General features: G+C 41.6%; 1 protein-coding gene across 1 annotated transcript; it reads left to right on the forward strand.

Annotated features, from left to right (window-relative positions):
* Positions 1 to 3,648: 3,648 nt before the first annotated feature.
* Positions 3,649 to 25,965, forward strand: CDH17 (cadherin 17). The gene is made up of 17 exons (XM_041464518.1): positions 3,649 to 3,687; positions 6,425 to 6,523; positions 7,210 to 7,347; positions 8,936 to 9,074; positions 10,290 to 10,448; positions 11,138 to 11,337; positions 13,713 to 13,844; positions 14,405 to 14,555; positions 15,239 to 15,454; positions 16,699 to 16,775; positions 18,044 to 18,235; positions 19,457 to 19,701; positions 21,440 to 21,570; positions 22,491 to 22,727; positions 24,632 to 24,748; positions 24,855 to 24,971; positions 25,859 to 25,965. Exons 1-17 carry the CDS (start codon positions 3,649 to 3,651, stop codon positions 25,963 to 25,965), a joined length of 2,496 nt encoding a protein of 831 aa, XP_041320452.1.

The following is a 25,965-nucleotide window of genomic DNA, read 5'->3' on the forward strand; positions in this document are numbered from 1 at the left end:
CTGACAGACTGAGGAAATTGAAAGCAGGAGTTTGAACCTGGATGAAAAGTAGCATTTCTCAAGACAATAAAATAAGCCTGTCCAAAACTTTTGCAATAAGCACTATATTAAAAAGTGAGATACAAAAAGCATAGCATTTTAAGAACAGCAATTAAAAAAAAAAACCAAAAAACTTAGGTTTTTTAAAAAAATATATTTTATTTATTATTTGTTTTACCATTGTCCTTTACAGCCCAATTGATTTCAGTTCCCTTTACTGCAGGTGTCGTAATGCAGAGACTAGTGGGGACTAGTTCCCTCGAAAGGCTGCAAACACAAAACAGACGTGAAAGATGGCACAAAAGGGAAAGGAATGATTGCATCCATTATGAGACAAGTATCTGGAAAAGGGCAGACAGACTGATTTGCCCAAATTTACTTAAACTTTTAGCAGAGCTCAGACAGAATTTAAACTTTCCAACATGAGGATTGATGAACTATTTTCTTAACTTGGCTAGGTCCTTCCCATGAAAGGATCTGCTGTGAAAACAAGCCACCTTTGTGTCCAAATTCTTGTCTTCTGAATGTGAATTGTTCCTGTGACTTAGCAAGCAGTAAACATGCTCTCCACCCAAGGCCCATGCCCCCTCCTCTCCACCTGCTCTCCTACAGAAAGGCTGTCTTTCCTCTGTGCCTCCAACTCATGCCCTGCATGTTCTTTTCTCCCAACTGAAAAAAAAATTAAATCAGAAAGAAAATCACAAAGTATGTAAAAATATGGAAGACTGTGAATTACCTTGGAGCTACCTTGCTTCCTTACTGGGCTGCTGTTTCATACCACACCTAGTCATTAGAATCAATAATTGTCCTGCAGTTAATGTTTGAGCTGCTGAATCTCTGAGGGCAAGTCTGAGGAACTATAAACTGGATAAGCACAGACAGACATCACCAACCTGTGCAAAGGTGATTCCCACAGCTGAAAGAAAGAAGCATTTTTAGAGCAAAATAAGCTTTTCATGTTACAGGTAAGGGATGATCTAACTGACATTTCACAAAAATATTTTAAAAGCTGAAGTGGGGGTTTTGCTAAAGGATTTTCAGACAGTGTTAGGAAATCAGCTGTCCCTGTAAAATGGATGACTGCTGTGCTAAGGCTTAGTCTGGTTTATATTTGATTTGGATCAATTTCCTCTGTTTTCTGTTTGCTGAATTTGAACATCTGAAATCAATCAACTAAGGAAAATAATATTTTTTTCCATGGAACCAAATACTTGTGATTGTTACTGATCTTTAATCTCTGGGAATATTCTTTGTTCTCTGAATGTTTATTATTGAAAGTCACTGGAATATTTGTATGATGGTTATCCTAGAGATTTCTCTTCAGTCATGGGAAGTGTGAGGGATTATTAGGGATATAGCACTGAGATGAAGCTAAGAAATGAAGGAGAAAATATGGCTCCAGTCCTCAACCCAGATCTCAAGCTGCTTTTAGTTAAGCTGATGCTATTCTCATCCTGAAACTGCCTGTTACTGAAAACTTTTATATGAATCTATATATACTGGAACTCTGTTCTGAGTGACAGAGGAGTATGGATTTTGGGGTTTCAGTCCTTGGCAGTGAGACGGCTCATGGGACTTGGTAACAGTTTCCACCCAAAAATAAATGTTCAAGGACTGATCAAAACTTGCAATAGGCACCATAAATGACACGACATAAGGAAACGATGTTTATGTTCAAAGAGAAGGGAACATCAAAGGCACATGGAAACTGTGAAATGGCTGAATTTCCACTGCTGCATTTGGTAGTCGGATCTGGACAGGAGAACCTGGCCATGACACAGCCACATTTAGCAATTAATTTGACAGCATTTTCTGTCCCCAAAAGTAAGGTGGGATGTTTCCCACGAAACTTTCTCCTCCCCTGGTAGGTTTTGCTCCTTCTTTTTTCCCTGAATCCAGACCATGGTACCCCAGACCATGCCATACAGTTTTTCCTCCCTTTTGATGGCCTCCCCCAGTACTTTTAGCTCCCTGGTGTTCCTCCATTGCTGGCTGGCAAAGGGGCACCTCCAGCCATACCTTCTCCAGAGCGGCATAAAAACCCGGCAGGGAGCCCCTGGGCACAGACTGCAGCCTTACAGAATGGAGAGGGTTGGCACTCTGTCCCACCTTCTGCCACAAATTAATAAGGAATTCGTTTTTTGGAGTTCCCACATGGCTACTAAGTGCAGCAGGAACAGCCAATATACTCAGAAGAGAGCGGCAGAGGGGAGGGGAGAGGTTGTACAGGCAGAGGAACTGAAAGAATTTTCATTGACTGTGTAACCGGAATATCAGCAACAGGTTTGGTTTGAAGTGTCCTTCCAGGAGGTTCAAAGCGTCTTCTCCTTCTCTCTGCCCTGCCTGTGCCACCTCCTCTGGCTCCAGGAGGTCTGTGAAGGACCCACTGAGGAGGCATCACAGCCAAGCATTTACAGGGGGCTCAATTTCAGCCCTTGTCTCCTGACAAATTTAATGATTTTTCTGATCACTTCTGGTTTCAAAAGCGCGTAGTATTATTTTCTTCCTGTACCCACACAGTTATCTCCAGCCCAAGGAAAGAGCCCAGTGTTTCAAAGGGTGTAATTGCACACACAGTATAACACAGATCAGAATGGGATTTGGAAGATAAACTCCTGTGGCATGTCCTAGAATGAGTGCTTGAGAGATCAGCAATGTGGGTAGTAGTTTCTGTATTTACAGGTCCCCTTTTTGTTCAGCCTTTGAGGAAAGAAAAGAAGCGGGGAGAAATGGCGTGATGGGAAGCACAAGCAGGAAGGCACCTGGAGGGAGCTGTGCCTCCACACTGTGCTCTCCCCATTGGGGACCTCCTTGGGACAGATCTGTGGAAGGATTCCTGCAGGTGTGAGCCATATAACATGAAGCACCACTGAAGATGGCAGCACAATATGCCAGCCTCACCTCCTTCTAGAACTGGCCCCATCCTCTTTGTAAACATCTGGAGGCAGTGAGGAAGTAGAATAGCATTTTGCAAAAGCCATCTAGTTTTCAGAAGGATGTAACATAAACTGTGGAAGTGTGTGCTCAACATTTCTTTGAAATTTGAGGCAGAGAACTCTCCTTGGACTTGGAAATTTTGTTTCCAGTAGCCATGTTGTTTTAGAGGGTGTGACGCCCTAGGCGTCCTTTGTCTCTGCAATCTGCAGGAAACAGTTGAAGTTTTGGAACCAGAAGACAGACACCTCAGGATAGTCTCTGCAAGACTTTTTGCCTGTGGTTATAGCATTTCTTGTGAACGGTTCATTGCTTTCAGTAAAGCAGAAATGAAAATGCCTTTGCAGTACGGAATTATTGTAAATGTGGTTGCACAGCTTTTCTGTGCCATGTTCAATCTTTGAGAGCTCTTTGGCAATCTCACATGTGGCATCTCTTGCACCATTAGGAAAAACCTGATGGGCACAGGCTTCCTTGGCAGCCCAGGGGTACCAGTGGTCTCGTCTCTCTTGAGCAGATCTGCAGCTGCTCCTTTGGGACCGACTCCTCAGCTCTCTCCCTGCAGCTTCAGCAAAACTCAGCTCTTGCCTTGATGTGCAAACAGACTGGGCCAGCTCTATGGGGCTAAAGTGACTGTCATCTCTTTGCAGGAGCTGAAGCAAAGCATATTCCAGTATGCTTAAGCTGTGTGGACTTCTGCTTCTCATTCACTCGGTGAGTTCCAGGTTTTCCTTTGTTTATCTGTGAGCAAACGGCAAAGGTTGCCTGCGAGCCTCTGAGCTCCAATCCATGGGGCGTGCCAGCCCGCAGGTCAGGCTGGTGCCAGCGCAGGGGCTGTAACTCTGGGTGTGTCCCCAGCACGTGCGTGACCCCCACTGCAAGTTAAGAAGACATCTCAGTCATTAGGAAAAAGAAACTTCAAAAAGCCTAGAAGGCACCAATTTACTTCTTTTCCCTCTTCTACTTCCTCTTTAGATATCACTGTTTCTAATACATGAATTTCATGCTAGAAAAGATTTAAATATACTGCAACAAATCACCAAAAAGAGTGAAAAATCAGTATAATGAATTCTGCATTATAATCTATACATGTGCTGACATATTAAATGTATTCTAAGACATATAATGGCTCATAGCTTAAACTGTGCATATTAATTATGTAACCTCATTATTTGATTTCTGTGAATCTCTTTTCAGAGGATTTTCTGGAACTGAAACGTATTAATTATGCTTTTATGGACCTTATGTATTAAATGCAATAGATTTACTGATGTTTGTAAAGGCTACAGCAGTGGTGACTTCTACTTCACAATTGAAATTAACAGAAAAGAATGAAAAAAATGCATGAAATTCAAGTTCAGTAAAAAAAAGCCTCAGAATATGGAGACCTTGACGAGTGAGCACCTCCTTTTCCCTTCCCATTCCACAAGCTGCTGTTTGTGGCAGTGCTGGCTCCCCCCCATGAAGCCACTCTGCAAGCATTATAGCCATCTTTAGAAGATATACCGATGGATATGGACCAAGATGTAAAGCCTCTTTCCCTTTCAAGCTCCTGAACAGTGATTCATGTGGTAGAAATATGTTTGGAAATATTTATGGTCCACATAAAGTACTTTTAATCGACAGAAGTGATTACTTGTTTCGCCGGCTTATCACTTACTTGTTTCACAGGCTGCACTTTGAACTTGCTGGTTTTTATAGCACCAGCCTTTGTTCCTCCATGGCAGGCAACATGATAAAGCAAAATCTGTCCATAAAATGGCCCCGGGAAAAGCTTCCAGGAGCCAGGTGTGCCAGCCTGTGTGACATGGGAGTAGCTGTAGCAGGTCAGATTCAGGGTCCTGATATCTGGCAAGGCCAGCAGTCAGCATTTAGCAAAAATATTAAAAGGTAGCTGCAAAGTGCATTTTCCTGGGTGCATAACTATCAGATTGCATTTGTTGATGTTCTTCTGCTGACACTAGTGTTCACTAGCATCCCTCCCTCTCCTTCCCCAGCTCTCTGCTTTTCCTGTTTTCAAAAGGAGTCACAAACCCTTGTAGGCGGGCGGGACAGCATCTCTGGCTATTATTAAGAACAATATGGAATTGTTGAAACACTACTTGTGACACACACAGAGAGCAGTGCTTTGGGGTGAATTGTGCTGAACTTAGCTATGTTTTTGTCATAGGCAGAATTAAGCTTTCCCTTGGTAATATGCAGACTGTGCTTTTCTATGAGAAATTGAATAGCTGTCCCAGCAGCAATAGGATAAAATCCAGAGGAAAAGTCATGCAGCAGAGAACACACACTCAGCCCTGTGGTGTGGACAGGGTGGCAATGGTACTCTAAATCTGTAAAGCATAATAAATTAATTTTTACTGTGGAATAAAAGAAACTTTACCTGTGCAGCCAAATAATGGAGCCCTTATTCTGACAGGCAGGTCCTCAGTATTGTCAAGATAGTGGTGGTGGTGGTGAAGACAGGGAATTTGGGGACTCTTGGTCTTGCCATTGAAGAAACAGGTTGATTATCTGAACCACAGTGTGACTTGTCTTGTGTGCAAGGCCTACCCTGAGAGGCTAATTTTTCTTGTTGTTGTTGTTGTTGTTTTTGTTGTTGGGAAGCAAGAACAGCCCTGAAATGTTAGGGCAGGAGTGTGGAGGTCTTTGTGCACTGGGGACTGTGTGGTTAGAAAATTCATAAAGATTTGGCAGAAAAAAACCATGATGTTAAGACATTGCTAGCCATTAGGAAGAAAACAGAGGCTGAGACAGATTTGTATGACATTTTTTGACATCAGGTAAAAGCCAAAAATTAGAAGGACACGTTTGTTCTCTCTGTGGTTTGCATTCACATACAATTGATATGAAGGCACAGGGCTCAAGTGGCTTGCCCAGATGGCTGTGGCACTGAGGGGGGTGCTGTAGGAACCCAGGGAGGGTCGCCTCATTCCCATACAAAAAAGATTTTATTTACTGGGGAAATTACAAAGGGTGCAGCCACAGCTCCTCCTCATCCCCAGGTGTGATGTTTGATTTCCAGACACACTTGTTTTCAAGGGGCTTTGTGGCTTTTGGATGGGTCATGGATGGTCCTGCTGGGGACACAGAGGAGATCTAGCAATGATTTTATGAATTCCCTTTTGCTCTTAGTCTACATTCATCTGTTTTTTTCTTCTGTTTGCTCTTGAAGGTAGATCCAATCTCATTTAATTATGTAGTGGTCAGAAAAGGGCAGGGCACAAGCTTTTGTTCTCTAATTAATTAATAAATCACACTGCTTTTAAATATTATGTACTCTGAAGAACCTGAAGATGTTCATTGCAAACGTGGAAGAGTCTCTGCCTTTACACCATAGCAAAACAGCTCAAGGAGGTTCAGGGGTGGGGAGCTGCTGTTTGTGTGTGGTGGCAGCAGACATCCCTCAGCTGCTTTCCTCCATCCCTCTCTCTCCCTCTCTCTCTCACAGGCTATGTGGCTTAGTCTGGAGGGCCTGAGTATGACTGGGCCTCTGAAGGACGTGGACTTCTCTGTTCAAGAAGGAGGGGGTCCACGCATCCTTCACCAGGTAATCAAGTGTCTCGTGTTATCCACTCTGGTCAGGAGCCCCATAGCCTGCAAACAGTGATCACATATGAAGTGTTGTCTCTGCACTGGTGGGAAGAACAGTCCCCCAAGAGAATGCAAAATTAATTATTAATTCCTTTCTCTGGGAATTCAAGGGTCTACATGCAAAGAGCAGGAGACAACCCCCTCTCAAACACATTTTTAAGAGGATATCCTAAGACAGGGATTAATAAAATCAACATTCCTGGAGAATTTCTTTCCATGTAACTTGTGTCATCATTTTCCTTTGACTCTGAGGTTTTCCTCCCAAAGCCACAACCACAGAAGGACAGATCCAGCTCCCAGGCAAATGGAGGATGTGTGTCATTTTTTTCCATTCCCATGCTTAGACAAAGCCTGCCCTAAGCAGACGTTTGCTTTGGAAACAAACTGCAGTTGGGATTTCTTGCAGCATTCAGGAAATAATGTGAAAAATCCTCTGCTGAGGATCAGAAAAGAGCAGACTTGTTTGAGCAGACTCTTGGAATATCATTCTCCCAGCCAAACACACTGTTGGGAATAGATTTTAAAAAGTCACAAAAGCATGAAATTATTTTTATTATGGTGAAAATGCTGAAAAAATTATGATTTTCCCCTCTGTTTTTGTTTTGTTTGTGTGTTTGTTTGTTTGTTTTTTTCCCATTGTAGTTCAAACTTGAGCCACCTGCTGTGAGTTTCAGAGCATCTGGTGAAAAAGGTGGAATTATTGACATTGAGCCGAGGACAGGCATCCTGTATATCAATGGGTCTCTGGACTGGGAGACCAAGCAAGTGCACAAGCTGCAGGTAAAAACTCAATGAAAAATAGGAAGGGACAAGTATTCACATTCATCCTCTTTTGGTATACCTTATAGTAGGAGAAATCTGTTGAAATTTTGAATCCTTTATTTTGCCTATGTTTACAGGCAGGTTTTTAATTTTTAATATCAAGATTTGCTGGAAGACATACGGTTTTGTAGCTCTCAAAGACTGAACAGGAAAATGCTCCTTAGCAGAGGAAGACTATATTCAGAAAACAAAAATTGTGATGCCAACACAACCCTTTAACTCTCCTAATATGGGGGGAATACTTGACTGGAAGTAAAATCCAGCCTTATGAATGAGCTTCTCTTGTCATCCCTGAAGGCTGATAGGGTGAATTCTATTTCTGGAGTGGAAAAATGAACTATTGTAATAATTTAGAAAGCTTATAATATACATGGTGACAAACTGAGATTAGCTCAGTTGGTTAGAGCATGGTGCTAATAATGCCAAGGTTTGATCCTTGTATGGACCATTCACGTCAGGGCTGGACTTGATGATCCTTGTGGGTCACTTCCAACTCGGAATATTCTGTGACTCTGTGAAAAAGTGCGAGTGAAAGACATTTAGGCAGAAAGGCACAGATCTAACCTCTGCCAAATAACAGCAGGAAGCTGTTTGGCAGATGTTGGACTCTAAGAGAAAAAAAAGTTTTTTGTGCTTGTCCCACTGTTATACCCTTTTCATGAGGATCTCACTAGTGCAAACACTGTTGAGAATGGAGTAGTGGATGGGCAGTCTCTGGGTCTCAGTATAGCCTTGTCCTCTTAAACCATGTCAAAAATGGTGCTGTCTTTTTCTGAGGCACTAGCAGCTGAGAAGGAGTTGATCATGAGAGGATCACTATCTGAACAGACAAAGTACATGACGGTTTTTCTAGCCAGCCTTAGCAGTCTTTCTAAAGTCTAGCACTTCAGGTTTCATGGTTTCACATTCTTAGCTCTAAAGGACCCTTGGATTGGAATTAGAGAGGACAATTTCCTAGCCCCGGCAGTTAATAACCCTAAGCATGTGAATCATTTATAGACAAGAAGTGATGACAGAATGAAAAAGTCATGCTTGGTTAGGCATAAATAATCATGATTTTATCTATTATGTGCAAACAAAATGAAGTGTGACAGATATATACTTGGTGATTTAAAGTTAAAGAAGGCTGGAAAACAAGTCAAATTGTGTGAAAAAAAGTCATTAGAATTAAGAATTAATTTTTATTTACTAACCCTTATATCAGACTATTTTTCTGATTTATATTTATAATAGCAATTAGTTATAAATGCTATATCATGTTGGATTTTCTGCTGAAACTGGAAGTGGGAAATTGTCCTCTGAAAGATGTCATCAGAAAATGGAGTGGGTTATTTGGTCTTGTTGGCATTATATACTGTGTCAAATTCTTGTCAGGGAGCCACAGTGGCAAATTTGTCCTTGTATGTGGAGCTACCCAATGGTGGCTCTCACCAGATTTGCATGACAGTAAAACTGACCTGGCATCTGACACCCTGATATTAATTTATGCCTTTTAACCTATCTGCATGAAAATATTTACTTGCTGTTCCTTCTTTTTTCAAATCAGGTGGAAAGTCTGGATGAGAGTGGACAGAGAGTTAAAGGTCCATATACTGTTACAATATATGTGGAGGATATCAATGACAACCCACCAGAATTTAACCAGACAAAATACTATGGAGTAGTGAGGCAGAACTCTCGTCCAGGTAATTGCCACCATAATTAAGTATTATCATTAATAGGAAGGTAGGTAAATTAAGCAGGAAGGTAAAGTCGTTGCTATACAAGCTGAAAAAAGATCCGTTTTTCTTCCCACAAGACTGTACAAAATAAGGATGAAAGCTTCTATAATATAATGAAAGGGCAAAGAGGTAGCCACTATGTGGTGTAAAGGGATGAGTGCAATCAGAAATATTTTTTATTGCTTATTCTTTGCAAGTGTCACTTAACAGAAAAATATTGCTGCTCTCTCCATTGCTCTGGAAAAAAAACCAAACAACAAAACCTTATGCTAGAAGGGGTTTAAAATTTAAATGCTACGAAAGACTATACAGAAAGAGAATTTTAAGACTATCTGAGTCTTTACGTATCAGTGAAAGAAAGTACCCCATACATATGGGGTATGTGCTTACCATGAATGATGCTTCTCAGAACATGGGCTAAACCTTAACATTTAGAAGAGAGTCTTAGATTATGAATTTCAGTGATCCAGTCCAATAGTCATGCAAGTATCAAAGAGCAGTAAGTTGAGACTTACATCTTGGAAATAAAACCAAGGACGCATACAGCTGTTATTGCTGTGCTATGGACTCAAGAAGAAATTTTGCTAAATAATATGCATATAAGCCTCCATGGGGTCAGAAAAATATTCTGAAACATATTACTGTATTCTTCAGTGCATCCAAGTAAAAAAGATTTTGAATGCTGCACTGGTGTGCAAAAGGTAGAAGCTGACATACATTACTGGGTATTTCCATATTTTTTTTTCACTGTATGATTTTTTTTTTTTTATTGTATCTGTGTTACAGGTCATGCACCACTTTATCAAGGTGCTTTGGGTTTAATTGATTTGTGTAAGAACTGCAAAGTGGCCTTAAGGAGAGATCCCAGTGAGCTGAATTCTGAATTCACAGGCACTCTTGTGTGATAGGTAGCTCTCTGTTGTTTTAACTCTGCCACCTTCTTCATCAACTGGTCACCACATCTGTTGTGATCCTCCTAAGCAGAGCTGGTGGAGGGTTGACCTGTGGGGTGGCATACAGCAGTGTAACCTCTACACATGGCTTCCCATGAGAGATGCATTATGGAACAATGGTAGCTCCCCATAAGTTGCTTTCCTGGTTTGAGAGCTCTGCTCAAGTGCATTATGTGTTAAGGTTCAGTCTCTTCTCTTACTGCTGTTTCTTCTCCAATCCAAACAGGCAAGCCCTTCATGTATGTCCATGCCACTGACCGTGATGATCCTACAACTCTCCATGCACAGCTGTCTTACAGCATTCTCCATCATTTTCCCAACCCTTACTCAGAAATGCTTTTCCAGATTGATAATGCAACTGGAGCAATCTCACCAAGCAGGAAAGGTATGTAAAAAGATACTTGATTGCAAAGAGCAAGCATGAGTTCTGGGATATGCATAGGAGCAAAAAACCAACATAGGTCTGATGCTACATTGTGAACAAATGTAGTCAATGGGACATACTCCACTAAAGCCCTAGTTTTGGGGAACTTGTGTTTTGTCCCATCAAATTCAAGGCAATGTCCCATCAAATTCAAGGGAAGCTAGCAGAAATGGAGATTGAGACCTTCACTGAGAAGAGAGATAGATCCTCTGGCCTTCAGGACTACACTGTGTCATATCTTGGAATTAATTCTCTGCCATGAAATCTAGAAACTTCAAAGCAGTAACATGAAAAATGCAGAGGAAACTCAGCTGGACATGTGATCCCAACTAAATTGCAATGATTTAGAAACACCCATCTATTCTGCTGGGCTGAACAAGTGCCTAACTGGGGCGAGGGCTGTTCAGTGATGCCTCTGCACAAAATGAGATCACAGCACAGAGGCCTCATATGATTCCATGCACATATTGCTATGCTGCATCATTCAGAGAACCCAGAGGAAGTGGCTTGCTCAGGTTTGTCCCAAAGGACCATCTAAGGAGTAAGTCTGAAGCAGTTAAAGAACCATAGTATATCTGAGAGGCAACGGGCAGATGAACAGCCCCCACAGCCTCTGTGTCATTTCTCTTGACTCTTTGCTCTGTCTCTAGGCTCTTATTACTTGGATCCTCAAAAGCAGGACACCTTCATACTTGTTGTCTCCGTGAAGGACATGGCAGGGACGACACCGAATGCTTTCACCAGCAGTGTTGATGTGATCATCACTGTGAAGGAGAGCCTGTGGAAAGCTCCCCCCATCATCTACATCAAAGAAAACTCAACCCAGGTCCACCCTGTCAACATCAGCAAGGTAGGGTCCTTGACCACACTCCTTGAACTTCTCCTTGTGCCACAATTGTTTCCTCACAACTAACTGTGAAGGTGTCACCACTACCTCCAACACCAGGTTCTTCTTTGACACCTCCCAGTCATTTTTTTAATATGGCATCCTTTGGAAATTATTGTTTGTGGAGGTCTCATTGATTTTTTGTTAGCACAAAAATTAATAGTTTGGAGGTGACTGAGATACAGTCAATACAAACACTAGAGTGATTGAACTTTGCCCTTCAGTTTGGGACCAAAATCCAGTCATGGGTCTTCCAGGCTCTGAGCAAACCAAGAGTTTTTTGGAGCTTATTTTGTGGTTAGCTTCTTCCACTTGCAGAAGAGCAGGGCAGGGCACCAGCTCCACAACAGCCCTGCTGTGGGCAGTCCCTCACACTCAGGGACAGTCACCTGCTGTGACCAGTTTTGTATCATGCAGCACAACTGCTACATCAAAAGTACCTTGAAAGGATTGAAATACCCTCCTTCACATGCTGCATTCCCAATATTCCTCTTTTAACAGTTCAAGCACAAAATATTTTGCTGATAACTGCAGACCAATAGCAGTGTATACATCAGTACATATTAACTAACAGGTCAACAGCCTTTCAGAAATATTTGACTTTGAAAAATGCCTTGGCAATGACACCCCAATGCTGTCATTCTTGAACATGGCAGGATTCCATGGATCCTGTTCACAAGAGTAACTGGCTTGGTGCTATTCTCACTGGCCTCAGTGACAGCCCAAGGGAATCCAGAATGAAAACAGGTAGAATGAAGAATAACATGTAAGGGTGCACCCATTTTGGAGTCACTTGTATATACATTTCATATAGTAGCCAATGTCATGTTGATTCTGCCTAGGGGAAAATGAAATGTAGTTGCTGCTATGTAGAACACAAATGCTAATACCGACTTTATTAACTTACCAGTCTGTGTATTTAATTTCATTTTAAATGTGCAGCACCCCAGAAAAGAGCCTTCCTCATAAGCTTTGATAATGTAAAGAGTGTGCATGCACCTATTTACAGATAGGTACCAGGTATTTGTTTTCACAGAATCACTGAATCATAGAATATGCTCTATTGGAAGAGACCCATCAGGATCATCGAGTCCAACTCCTGGCCCTGCACAGGACCCCCCAAGAGTCACACCATGTGCCTGAGAGCATTGTCCAAATGCTTCTTGAACTAATGAAGGCTTGGTGATGTGACCACTTCCCTGGGGATCCTGTTTCAGTGCCTAGCAACCCTCTGGGTGAAAAACCTTTTCATGATATCTAACACAGACCTCCCGCAACTGAGCTTCATCAAGTCCTGCCCCTGGTCAAGGAAGTGAAGAGATCAGTCTCACCCCTCTGCCTCCCCTCATGAGGATGTTGAGGTCTCCCCTCAGTCTCCTCCAGGCTGAACAAATCAAGTGTCCTCAACTGCTCCTACTAAGGCTTCCCCTGCAAATCCTTCACCATCCTCATGGCCCTCCTTTGGACACTCTCTAATAGCTTAATGTCTTTTTTATAATGTTGTGCCCAAAACTGCCCCCAGCACTCGAGGTGAGGCTGCCCCAGTGCAGAGCAGAGCAGGACAATCCCCTCCCTTGCCCGGTTGGTGATGCTGTGCCTGATGCCCCCAGGACAGGGTGGCCCTCCTGGCTGCCAGCACACTGCTGACTCACATTCAACTTTCAATGACCAGGATCCCCAGGTCCTTTCTGTGGAGCTGCTCTCCAGTCTCTCGTTCCCCATCCTATACATACAACCAGGGCTGCTCCATCCCAGGTGCAGAATCTGTCACTTTGTTAAACTTCATTGCCCATCTCTATAATTTATCAAGGTGTTTCTGCAGGGCCTCTCTGTCCTGGAGGGAGTTGGCAGCTCCTTCTAATTTAGTGCTGTTATGTTGTTCCACTTCTCTGGATTAAATAAAACAAAACAAGGCAGGAATAGAGAGTGTTAGGAGGGGAAATCATTAGTATCAAGATATTCAAATGAAAATAATTATTTTTTCTCATAATCACTATTTATCTCCATATCACCAAATCCTTTTATGAAAAGGTATGTGTTGTATCCCATCTGCACAGATGGAGAAACTGTGGTAAAGTGGCTTCAGCACACAATTCAGAGAGCCGAGGTGGATTATCAGTCTGATTTTCTGCAGTTCATCCCAAGAGCCTGCCAAACTGTTAATTTTCTGGTTTATGAAGCTAACAGGAATGTAATTGTTTCTGTTTGTGGTCCAGAAATAATCTCTGTTAAATCTCACTCTACACTTCTGACTTCCTATCCTGACTTATTTTTTGGTTTTTTTTTTTTTTTTTTTTTTTTTTTTTTTTTTTTTTTTTTTTTTTTTTTTTTTTTTTTAGGTGCAGTCAAATGAACCAGGTGTAATTTATGGCATTTTTGAAAAAGAAAAGCTGCCAAGGCTCCCATTTTCCATCAGTGAGAATGGGGATATTTATGTGACCCAACCACTGGACAGAGAAGAAAAGGATACTGTAAGTAAACACATAAAACTTCACTGATGGCAGAGAGCACAGCAGGAAGCTGATTATTGGTGTGGGAGTAAATATGAGAAAGCTCAACAGAAAGGAAGGGGGACAGAAAAGTGGAGAATAGATAAAAGTTTTGTTTCTTGTCACTTCAGTTTGGAAATGATGTGATATATGTGGAAGTTCATCCACCTATTATACTGTAAACAGCTTCAGGTTCTTACCCTAGAGTGGGTCTGGCAGTAGCAATCACTGCCCACAGCATATGTACAATGTACAGCATGGGCCAGCTATGATGGGGCTGAGTGAGAGGTAGGAGGTGGGCTGGGTGGAGTGAAGGAGATCTGGAGGTTTCAGATCTATTTCAATCCTTGGGGACCACAGATTTTAAAATCCTTTGAGAACTCAGGCCTCAGAAACTAAGGGGTGATGGAAGAGTTCTTATTTAAACAGAGGGAAAATACTGAGCAAACTCATGAGAGGATATGTCATATTCCCATAGTTACATACTAAAATGCCAAATATTGTCACAATCAAACCATCTAATTGTTATATTCTTGTTGCAGTATACATTCTTTGTGGTGTCAAAAGATAACACGGGAGAACTGGTGGACAAGCCTTTGCAAATTCACATTATTGTGGAAGATATCAATGATAATCCCCCTGTGTGCCAGCAGTTCCTCACCATAATTGAAGTTCAAGAAAATGAAAAGGGAGGTAAGAAAAGAACTTCTGTTAATTTATGCACCTCATTGTATTCCTGTTGTTTCCAGCTGTGTGTGAATGAAGCTAGAGATTCTGATCCCAAGGATTAAAACATGGTTGTCCCAGGGAAATATTTTCCTGTGCAAATAGCCCTCCTGTTTTCCCTTCAATAATTCCTGTGGAAAGGATTTCAAGAACTTGAGAAAGACAGACCCAAAACACCTACTTTTAGAATGCTTTTTTATTTAAAATATAAAACTGCATTTTCCCACAACCACAGATTTGGATAACTGTTTAGACTGCATAAAGAAAAACACCTCTTTTATTACCAATACAAGAAATACTGTTCTTAAAGTGGTATGAGCCCATTTTCCCTCATCCAGCTGCAACTCCAGCATAATGCCTCTGACTTCAATGGACCATTACCAAAATCTTCCAATGTCTTGACATCAGCAATTTGGTTTCAAGACTGAAGAGTCTGCTGTCTTTTGGACTGCCCAAACCAGTATGTTGGGATGCTAAAGCAAAAACTCCCAGAAGTGAAAAGATTGCATGTCCATTGAAGCGTTTTCCATAGAGCTTTATTTTTATTGACCCTCTACCCTTTGCACTGGTATCACTGTTGTCACTGTGTACTACTGTGGAGAAACGGGACCACTGCACTCTGTCTGACTCCCATCTCTGCTCTGCTACAGGGAGTAATATTGGCACCGTGCTTGCTACGGACATGGATGAGAAGGACAGCCTTAACTCTCGTCTGCATTTCCAAATCCAAAGTCAGGAACCTGAATTTCCCTCAAATAATCTCTTCTATATTCAGCAAGACACCGGGACTTTGCAATTAACTGGCCGTTCCTTAAGCAAACGTGATTCACCCAAGTATTTCTTGAAGGTCCTGGTGACAGATTCAAGTAAGTAACGCCTGCTGTTACACATTGGAATAACTCTGTCCACACTGGCATGACTTGTGTTCAGTGTCTAAGGGATGTGGGGAGACAAGGAGGATTTGCTGAATAGGCAGTAGCACTGAGAGCTGTCATGCTGTCTGGCATGGTACTTGTCCTGTTCTTGAGATGCAGGGAGATTAATCATGATTCATAATGCAAACATGGAAGGGAACCAGCTCTAGGACAGTGTGGCTAAATTGGGACGCTTGTTAACAAGTACTTCAGAAAGAGATTTCCTTCCACAGGGGGAAAAAAGGAAGAGATCATGAATGTGGTTTTCCCCCAGATCTTTCAAAGAGACTTAACTGAAAAAAAAAAAAAATCTAGAAATTAAACACAGCTGCTCAGACAGTCGAGATAATATTTTAAAACACTGAGAGAATATAAAGCTGAAATTAAACTTCAAAAATTATCTTGTCTCTTATATAAATTGTCATGAGTCCTTTGTGATTCACTGAATGGAAAGGAAATCAAACTTCATACCAAAGCTTAAAGCTTTGCACTGGAATCCCTACAGTCAGACAAAACGTGTGCATGAAGGAACTGGCATGGAAAGATGTCTGTAAATGAAATTGCATCATTTTGGCAGATGATGGAAAACCTTCCAGAGGGAGGAAGCTGGTGATTTGTCTTGGATGCTTATTTGAATTCCATCCAAATAATGTTGTTTAGAATTTTCCTTAACTTTCAGCTCATGAGGCATGTTTGTAAAACACTAAGAACCATTTATATATGGATATATTATGATTCTAAAGTCACAACCTGCCATTGCTATGGGTGCCACTGCTCAGGTAGTGGTTAGATTTACGTGAATCTGAAGTCTGCCTGTAACAAAACTGGGGGCGATGCCTGATGACCAAGAGGACAAGGGAGCATTAACAACCCAGGGCTTACTTTTTGACATGGAAAAGTGATACTGAGACAGCTAACACAATTCATATCACCATCCTGGTAAACAGATGTGGTTTTAAAAAGTGAAGGAAATTAAACAGGATGGGACAGTGCTGGAGAAATTGGGAAGACCAATGGTAAGATAGAGAGTGAGGTTGTCATTGACGAAGAGATATCTGAGATAAATGCTTCTCTCAACTTAGTGCTCAGATTGGGCAATCTGGCAATGCTCACTTTTGCTCACAGTGAACCCTTCTGGAGGAGAGTTATTTTTGGCAGAAAGGCTGGTGTGACATTGTTTGTCTGTTTCCATGCAGAATTTGAAACAATCTGTAATGTGGAAGTACATGTCATCGACATCAATGATCAAATTCCCATCTTTAAAAATTCAGATGTGAGTATTTTCAACACCATTTTGAATGTTCCAATAACTTTTGACAAGTGTTTGAGCGTACCTTCAATGTCTATAGGATGTCAGCAGGAAAGTAGCCATTTACAGAACAAGTAACAGAGTAACTGCTAGTAAAAATAAAGGTAAAATATTGCTGCAAGTCTGCATATAAGCTCTATCTAGACAGTGAACAATGGGACAGACTAACAGCTAATTATGAAATTTAAGGTAATTTGCTCATTGGAAAACTGTGTTCAGAAAGAAATTTTTCTATTAAAGCAGTTTATTCCAGAAATGCAAGTTCTGAAGGGAAAGGGGGAAGAAAAGGCTCTAAAATTAATCAGACAGCTAAATAGAAAAAAAGCTGGCATCTCCCAAGTCCCTTTCCAAACACAGCACTAGTGTACCCAAAACAGCCAGAAGGTGAATGGGAATCAAAAGCCCTATGTGGTTTGGTCAGAAACAGTGGTCCAGTGATCCATGCCCAAACCTGATTCCAGGATGGGTGTCAGGCTCTTGCCTTTCCTCTCGTGGAGATGCTGGCATCTGGCAGAGACGTGCAGACATTTCATGACTTCTGCCTGATGGCACAAGCCTCCTGGCAGACACTAGAGTGGCTGAAGTACTTACACAGAGGTGTCCCAGCTCCCTCCACTCCTGCAGGCCGTGTAGGTGGTGGGCTCAGGAGAGCTGTGTGGCCTGTCAGGCATAGTTGTGCTTTCAGGGAAGCTGTGCTGGTTCTTGGGCCTTGCAGGCTGCATTGCCCAGCTCTCTGTTGATGGCAATGACAGCACAGTCTCATGCAGACAAGGTGCCTGCAGAGCAGGTTTTACACCATCTCACCTCGAGGTCTCGGTCCAGGACCTGATCTCAAGGTGAGGCTTCTGGGCAAGGGCACGCATTAAAGAGTCAGAAGAGCTGAGAGTCAGAGCTGCCAGTATGGCAACAACCTATGGTGCATGAAGCAATCAAATATTTAACAATGAGTGGCCATGGCACTCACAGGGTACAGAGAAGCTGTGCTATCCCTACTGCATGTTCATGGGCTGGTTTTCACAGAGGAGCTGAAGATTTGGGACTGGTGCTGTACAAGCGGCACTGACATAGATCCCATCACCTCCGATAAACATGTGGCTAAAAAGCTTCCCTCCTTTGTGTGGCTGCTGTGGGTTAAAATATATCCATACCTGTGGGTCATAAGCTTGTTGTTGTGCTGAAGTTCTTATCCACAAATGGTATGTCATGTTTCAATGACACCTCTCTCTCTTCAGTATGGCAGTGTGACTGTGGCAGAAGATATCCCAATAGGAAGTGTGATATTAGAAATTGAAGCAACTGATGGAGATGAGCCTACCACAGGGAGCTCCATCATCATTTACCAAGTGAAGGAAGGTGATCCAAACAACACGCTCATCATAGAAACAAACTTTGCAACAAATCAAGGGCTCATCAGGATTAACAAGGTGAATAGATGGATTTTATTCTTCTTCTTTAGTGTTACTTATTTGTCATACACAGTTACTGCCCTGGTAAAGATTTATGGGGAGGGTGTTGACTGGTAGTGGGGTGGGGGCACCCTAAGCATGGCACAGACTGCAGGAGGCTCCAGTTTTGGACTCAGGCTCTGTGCCTGTGCAGTGCTCACACACACCTATGCTCCTGCCTTTGCTGTGCCCTCACCACCAGCAGCAGCTCCCTCCACTGGCTCTGCTGCTGGCTGCTCCTCCAGAAGTGCAGGTTCTGGCCAATTAAGTAGGTCTTTATGCACCATAATAACAAAAAAATGACATTGTTTGAGTGATTTTGCAGCAGCATTTCTGGACAAAAGAAAGCCAGCTAATGCTTCCATGGGCTGTGGTGGTAGTGGTGGGCTGTGACGGGGCAGATTCTCCTCCCTGCAGTTGCTCTGGCCATTAGTGGCCTTTGCAAATCAAGGTGCAAGTGTAGCCAGCATGTCCCAATGTCAGCATGGAGTCGCAGTTTGTTCCTGATGAGGAGAACATTGACTGTGACCAAGGACAGCGTGTGCTGCAGTAGGTGATACAGCCCACATGCTGAATGCTGGGGACAGGAATATAAAGAACACTTTTTGCTGCATCCATGAATTTCAATAGCAAAATTGCTCTCCCTTTGAAATTAGCCTTCTCAAAGGTGTTTGGACTATGAGTCCAGAAAACTATCACTCATTTTCCAAGGGGTGCCCTACTGTGTGCCTCCAGCTCGTGTGCTGCCACCAGGCCAAGTGCAGGCAGACGCAGCGTTTGGTGACCTGTCTTCAGCACCAGCCTCAGCCTCAGCCTCATTTTTTCCCAAGGAGGCAGTTGTGAGAAACTCTGTAGTGTAACAACCCTTGTATGACTTTTGGCACCCTGGGGTCATTTGAGGCCTTCTCATACAGAGCTATAAATACTATTTCTGTAAACAGGATATTGTCATTAAACTTAGTCGGGCAGGTGGCAACATTATTAGAAAATGCAGTTGCTGAGGAGGCCTCTAAACAGGCATATGGTTTCATTTAAATGGAACATTCCCAGTGTAATTTTCTCCTGACAGCTTTTATTTTGCCTTTATTTGGGATGCAATCTCCTCCTTGAGAAGAGAGGGACTCTTTAGTTTCTCACTGGAGCTCCCCACAGCAGCAGTGCCATTGCTTCAAGAACCTTTTTTTTTTCTAATTCATCAAGGCTCTTGATTTTGAAACAATGCCTGTGTACGACCTGGTGATCAATGCCACAAACCCCGAACCGCTGGTGGAAGGTGTGCAGTACAACTCAAGCTCTCTTACCAAGTTAAAAGTTTGGGTGACAAATGTGGATGAGCCACCTGTTTTCCGGAAGGCAGTTTATGAAACAGAAGTGTCTGAAGACATTCCTGTCAATACCTTGGTGATGACGGTGGAAGCCTATGATCCTGAAGGGGATTCTGTACGGTAAAAAAGAGTGACTGAGATTAATTAATTGAATTTAGGGTTTCAAATGTTGTTCTAAAGGACATGCAAGGAAAATACGCCCAATACTTGGCACGTGGAAAAATACTGTTTTGACAGAAGTCTTATCTCCCAGTAGAAGGTGGGCGTGTGGTGGGGGCCAGTGACCCACCTGCAGCAGACTGCTGGGTAGAACTTTTCTGACCAGATTTCTCTCTGTGCTGTGACAAACATCAGCCTTGAAACAGGAAACCACAAAGGAAGCAGGCTAATTTATATCTCCGGGAAAAGGGTAGAGTAGAGCTGGACTGAGAATAACAAGGTTCCATTCCATAATGCCTTTATCAAAAAAATGAAGCATATACCGTGTACCCCTGAACCAGCAGGAGATTAGCTGCTTTTCATGTCACACAGGAAACAACCAAAATTCACAACCTCAACTTTTTCTCCACCAAAACACACATCCTCAAGTCTACAACTGAAAAATAAATAATTTTCTTTCCTAGCTGTCAGAGATGACACATCTCTTTCTATTGTGGATGCAAAGCTCTGTTCAAGACAACTCCTGTGCTGTGTTGCATGGTGTAAATGTACCTTACACAGTAGAGTCAGATAGAGGAGTTATTTGTGACTTTTGCCTTACAATTCCCAGCTGGAATGCTGAACAGATCAACTCAAAATAAACAGTCCTTGAAATTTAACTAAAATTCAGCAAAACACCAACTGGTTAATGGAGTTGCACAATGTGACTCTTAGGCCTCCTGTGGTTTCTTATTCTCAGAGACTTCTCATCTGGCTTTCTACTTGTCCCTAACTTTTGGGAACTTATCATGTTTGGCCTTCTGTCAAGCTAGTTTGAAAGTGAGCCACATGGTCCAGAAGCTCTGGAGGATGATGACAGAGACATATGACAGGAATTTAGATATACATAAACCACATTTCTGCTAAAAATAGGTTAAAGGGCATAAAATAAAAAGTATAAAAAGTAGAAGATGTACAAGCATGCTGTTTCTAGTGTAAAGGGTACTAAAAGAACAAAAACATTGAATGAGAAGGTCTGGTCACTTCTACTCAAACAAGTGCCTGTGCTTTAACTGGGTCATATGTTCATAGTTAAATTTGTATAAGTAAATACCCAGGGACCTTGATTTTTTAAACAATGATATAAACACAATTATGTGGTGATGCTTAAAGCACACTCTGTTCCTAGGCTGCCCCAATGGTAGTTACAGGGTGCTCCAGACTGGCAGAAGATAATCACCATAGTTCACCTCGGGGGCCTGGTCCCTTCTCGATCCACAGTAGGGTTCCTGCACTGGCCCCTCTGTCCCCCAGCCCTTGGCTTGTGCCCCCATCAAAACCAAGATGTGGGAGATGTGATGGGGTGAGATGGACATGGGGTTTGGACAAATCACACTTCAGAACTAAAAGTTCACTGCCATGCCAGGTTCCCCATTTAGAAGGAAAGTGGAATTGCAAGCACACAGGCTACAGCAGAGATGGCATTTCTGTAGGCTCTCACTCTTATTCTGGATGATTTTGGCCTCTCCTTCTCTGTCTGTGTCTCCTGGTTGGCTGTAGTATTGTAGTACTGCAACTCTTCCAAGAACCCTCTCTTTGAGTACAACTGTAATCAAGCTTCTTATGTAAAGTCAACAAAGAAGTATTTGCTTTGTTGGATTTTTTTCCCAATTTGGAACTGTATATATGACTTTTTTTCCCCTCCTATTTCTTTCCAAAGATACTCCTTGGAAGGTGATGTGAGAAAATGGCTGAGAATTGATTCAGCCACTGGGCAGGTATATACTGCTTCCCCTTTGGATCGAGAAACAGAAGAAGTATACTCAATAGAGGTTGTTGTATCAGAGCTAAGTAAGTGATGGAACAACTAAATATACACACAAAGGAATCCCCTGTTACTTTTATGTAACTCTTACTCTTTTATGAGGAATTATCATACTAAATAAACCCTGACTAAACCCATGAAAAGTACTGGAACATTTAATCTTGGATATTTATCCTGTGGTGTATCCTTAGAAGTATATATTTCTTAAGAATTTAAATTTCTTGAAGAAATCTTGATGCTGTTGATAATGAGGATTAAAATAGCTTTCATGAAGTTGGATTATGGTCTTATATTTGCTTGAACCACATGACATATAGAGAAGATTAAAATTTTTTCACTGTTTTCAGTATCAATATTTTCTGTCACTTTTTTCTCTATAGCTATGAAGATTTTAGTCTTTGTCCTGGGTGTGGTTAGGTTTCCTGAAAACATACCCAGAGAGTAGTTTGAAACCTTCTACAGAATTTAATTTTATTATAATTAAAACTAATACTCTGTGAAGTCTGAAATATATTAGGACTTCTAGTTCCAGCCATTAAAATCTTTCAATTTTGGCTTGCATTTCCTGTATATAGAAGAGGGATGGGAAACTCAAGGCATTTCATGCTTAAGAGTGCTCCAAAGAGCACTGGTCACTTTGGATATGACTGCTTGCCAAATATGATGGATATGACAGGTTACTAGATATGATCTGCCTCCTTTCCCTTGCTAGTGTTCTGTAGCTAGCAAGAGCTGGTGGTAAATAAACAATGCTCGTTAAAAAGTAGTGGCAGCTACCACAAATCCCCCAAATGATCTCCTGAGACCTTGTTTCTGCCACCTTTAGACAGAACACCACCTTTCACTGCCTATCTGATGGTGTACCTCTGTGACAGCTGCAAATGCAACAGCCCAGAGTGTAAATCCAAGATGTGCATGTAACTTTGCATTCTGTTAAACTCAACAGATAATGCAGCTCAGAAATCCAAAGTGTTCTTGGTTCTACACTTACGTGATGTGAATGACAACTACCCACAAATAGCTACGGATTATCCTGCTTTCTTCTGCTACCCGGTCAGTGGAGGAGAGAGAACTCTCATTCAAGCTACTGATGCTGATGAACAGTTTTTTTATTCAAAATTTACTTTTTCCCTTGCGGATGAGCTGAATGCAAGAAATAATTGGGAAATCTCAAAATTCAATGGTAAGCTAATTCAGCCATTCTTACAATGATATGGGACTCACTTGGTACTCTGGTGAATATGAAGAATTATAGAATTCCTTTTCACGCTCATTATTGCATAACCAGTGTTCTGTGTAGAAAAAAAATTGGGTTGTTGAGAACACTAAAGTCATTAATTATTTTTGGCAAGAGGTAAACCCCAGTATGTTGCAAGCTGTAATTTCATGACTATTTTTGAGAGAAGAAGCATGTAAATATGAAATAGATGTATGTTTAACGAACACAAATCACTGCTGAAAAAGAAATAGAGCAGTTTGCAAACTGTACATTTCTGACATTTCATGTGCAAAAGGAAGTCCTGCCTCACAAAGTGAATGGAGCTTTTTGAAGGGGACAGTAAGGACATGAATAAATGCTTGGCTGATAGAGCCTGTCTGAATTAATAAAACATATTTGATGAATTGTCCCACTAGAGAAAGCTTGGTTGCCACAAATTTAAAGTTATGAAAGAATAAATGATAATTTAAAATTCAGGACTTGGAGTAAACAGTCAGCTCTCGCAGTGAAGGGAGTTCATGTGTGGTTTTCCAAAGGTTTTTTTGCTGGGATCTGCATAACTCAATACATATGGATGTGCAATGAGGAGGCAAAGTTTACTCATTATGCAAAGTTATTTGAGTAGGAACCAAGCGTGAAGTATTTCAGAACATACTTCCAAGACTGAGTTTGTTGAACAATAAAATTCACAGGTGCTAGTGAGCCCTGGACTCCCAAATTGACTTTTGAAATCATGGGTGCTGAGCTGGCTGTTATGAATCAGGAAGGAGAACTGTAAGCAGTTCCGTGGAAAAGTGAGATAAGCAGTATTCAGAAAAACAGGTCAAATATTGAGGATTACCAGGAAACAACCAGAAAAGAAACCTGAGGACATCGTTATGCCTCTGTATAAATCCATAATTCCTTCAAGCTTTGAACTCCAGTCTCTCTATCTCTGTCATAAAAATGCAGTATAACTGGAAACAGGCTTAGATAGGGTGACAAAGATAATCAGTTATAGAATGACCTGATATAAGGAAGTGTATACGAGCAGCAAAGTAAGCTACTGCTTTTAATCTTGGAAGACAGTAGGGAAAGAATGCAATAGAGAGATAAAAAATTATGAATGCTAAGGTCAGGGTGGCCAAGGATTCATCCTTTGCTCTCTCTTCCAGTGCACAAACTTGGGATCCCAAGTGAAGCTTATGGAGTTATTTACAGGGCAGATAGAATGAGGAGGTAGCTGACTTGGAAACTTGCTGTCTCAGGGTGTTGTCTATGCAGAAATTTTCTACAAGTTCAAAGCAAGAAATTACATCTTGCTCAAGAAGTCCCTGAGCTGAAAATGTTGAAAGGGTGAGAGGGAGGAGGAAATGAAATACCTGCTTGCTTTTTCATAGTAATCTCCATTTATTCTGGAGATAGGATACTTACATCAACAGACTTTGATCTCATCCCAATGGCTGTTATTACCTTTTCCAGTTTTCAGAGTCTTAGATGTGACAGTGTAAGTTCACTAGAAGGATGGCCAGTCCTACATTTCCTTGGGAACAATTTAAGCTGGTTGTGGTCTCTGTGAGTTTTGGGGACTATTTCTGGTCTAGATGGGATGCTATCAGTGTAGCACTACCAAGATCAGATTTGGCCTGGTGCAGAAATTAGGAGGGAAATTTTATAGTCACATTATGCTGAAGGCCAGACTAGGCTTCTAGATATTCCCTTTTTACTTAATGTCTGCAAACCAATGAGATCCTGGAAGACATTGAGGAAAACAGGAATTGCTATCATGTGCAAAGCAGTCTTAAAAAAAACCCCAAACACTTGCAGCTGGTATGAATGTTGAACTATCTTTCTTGTGCTGACATGAATGTCCCATTTCCTACTTACAGCTACTCATGCTTACCTGTCCCTGAAACATGCAAACTTTGAAGAGAAGGTGTATGATGTTCCAATAATACTTAATGACAATGGAAAACCGCCTTTGGAAAACAAAGTGAATCTTAAAGGTATTCTATGCACGGAACCATTACCTTCAAGACAGCAGTTACATTTACAAATAACCAAATGTGACTACTAAACTTCTCATTAACCTCATGGCATTTCCTTTTGCAGTAAGCATGTGCAAGTGTTCCAGTGAAAATTCATGTTTTATCGAAATAGACCGTCAGCACTCCTGGCCAACCGTTGGGCAGGCAATTGGGATTCTACTCGCGGTGCTAATCGTCATTGGTAAGTCACTTCTTCCTGGCTGATTTGAAGCCAGACCTCTGAGATGTGATGGTGCTGCTGCATTTCTGACACAAATTCACATCTTGGGTGAAGATTTGTCAAGCATGTTGCAGAATGAGTGAAAGAGGGAAGATCTCATCATTGTGTATCATGATGGCTGCAAACTTCTAGGATTTTGGTTGTAAGAAAAACATCCAATGGCACAACAACCAGCTAGGACAGAACAAACTGCTGATCTTGTAGCATAGTGTCATTTCATTGCTACTTACTGCCCTTTGCCTATCAGGGAGGGGATTTGAGTTTTGTCTTGGGCATCCAGATTGTAATGAAAATAGTGAAGCTTCCCACTTATGGTATCTGTACCATAAGTGGGAAGTAGTAGTTTATAGTCATCATTTTATTCTCCTATTTCAGCTTTGCAGGTTTACATATTTCATATTCATTCTAACACTGATAAAGAGGAAATAAATTTATATACAGTATAATGAGCTCATAATAATTGTAAAAGATCAAGTGATTATATATATATATATATATATGTATATATATATATATATGAGGGACTGCATTTCAAGACAAACATGATCATGACAAATCTCTGCTCAGCGGGAGGTGGGGCTAAAATAGACACTTTGCCATCTGGTCAGACCCTAGAGGAAAAGTTTTCCTTTGGGGGAAGGCCTCTGAGCCCCAAGGCATCTGATCCTGCCCAGCACTGCCTTGGGTCAATGCTCTTGGTTCCATGCTGCACAGTCCTTCCTCAAAGCTGCTTCTGTTCAAGAGGTAAAGCACTGTGGATATTACAGGGCAGTGTCATGGCCCTTGCTGGAACATCTTTTCAGAAAGTTTACTCTTCCCTTTATAGACAAACACTCTCTGTTTTTCAGGTGCCATTTTAGCGGGTGTGTTTTGCCACATGAGATACAAAGAGAAAAATGAAAAGAGCCATCCCAAAGATGCAAAAGATAATGCTGAACTCAACAGACTGACTTAA

The sequence above is a fragment of the Pyrgilauda ruficollis genome, unplaced genomic scaffold (assembly GCF_017590135.1).
Source record: "Pyrgilauda ruficollis isolate IOZ18807 unplaced genomic scaffold, ASM1759013v1 scaffold18, whole genome shotgun sequence".
Classification (NCBI taxonomy): Eukaryota; Metazoa; Chordata; class Aves; order Passeriformes; family Passeridae; genus Pyrgilauda; species Pyrgilauda ruficollis.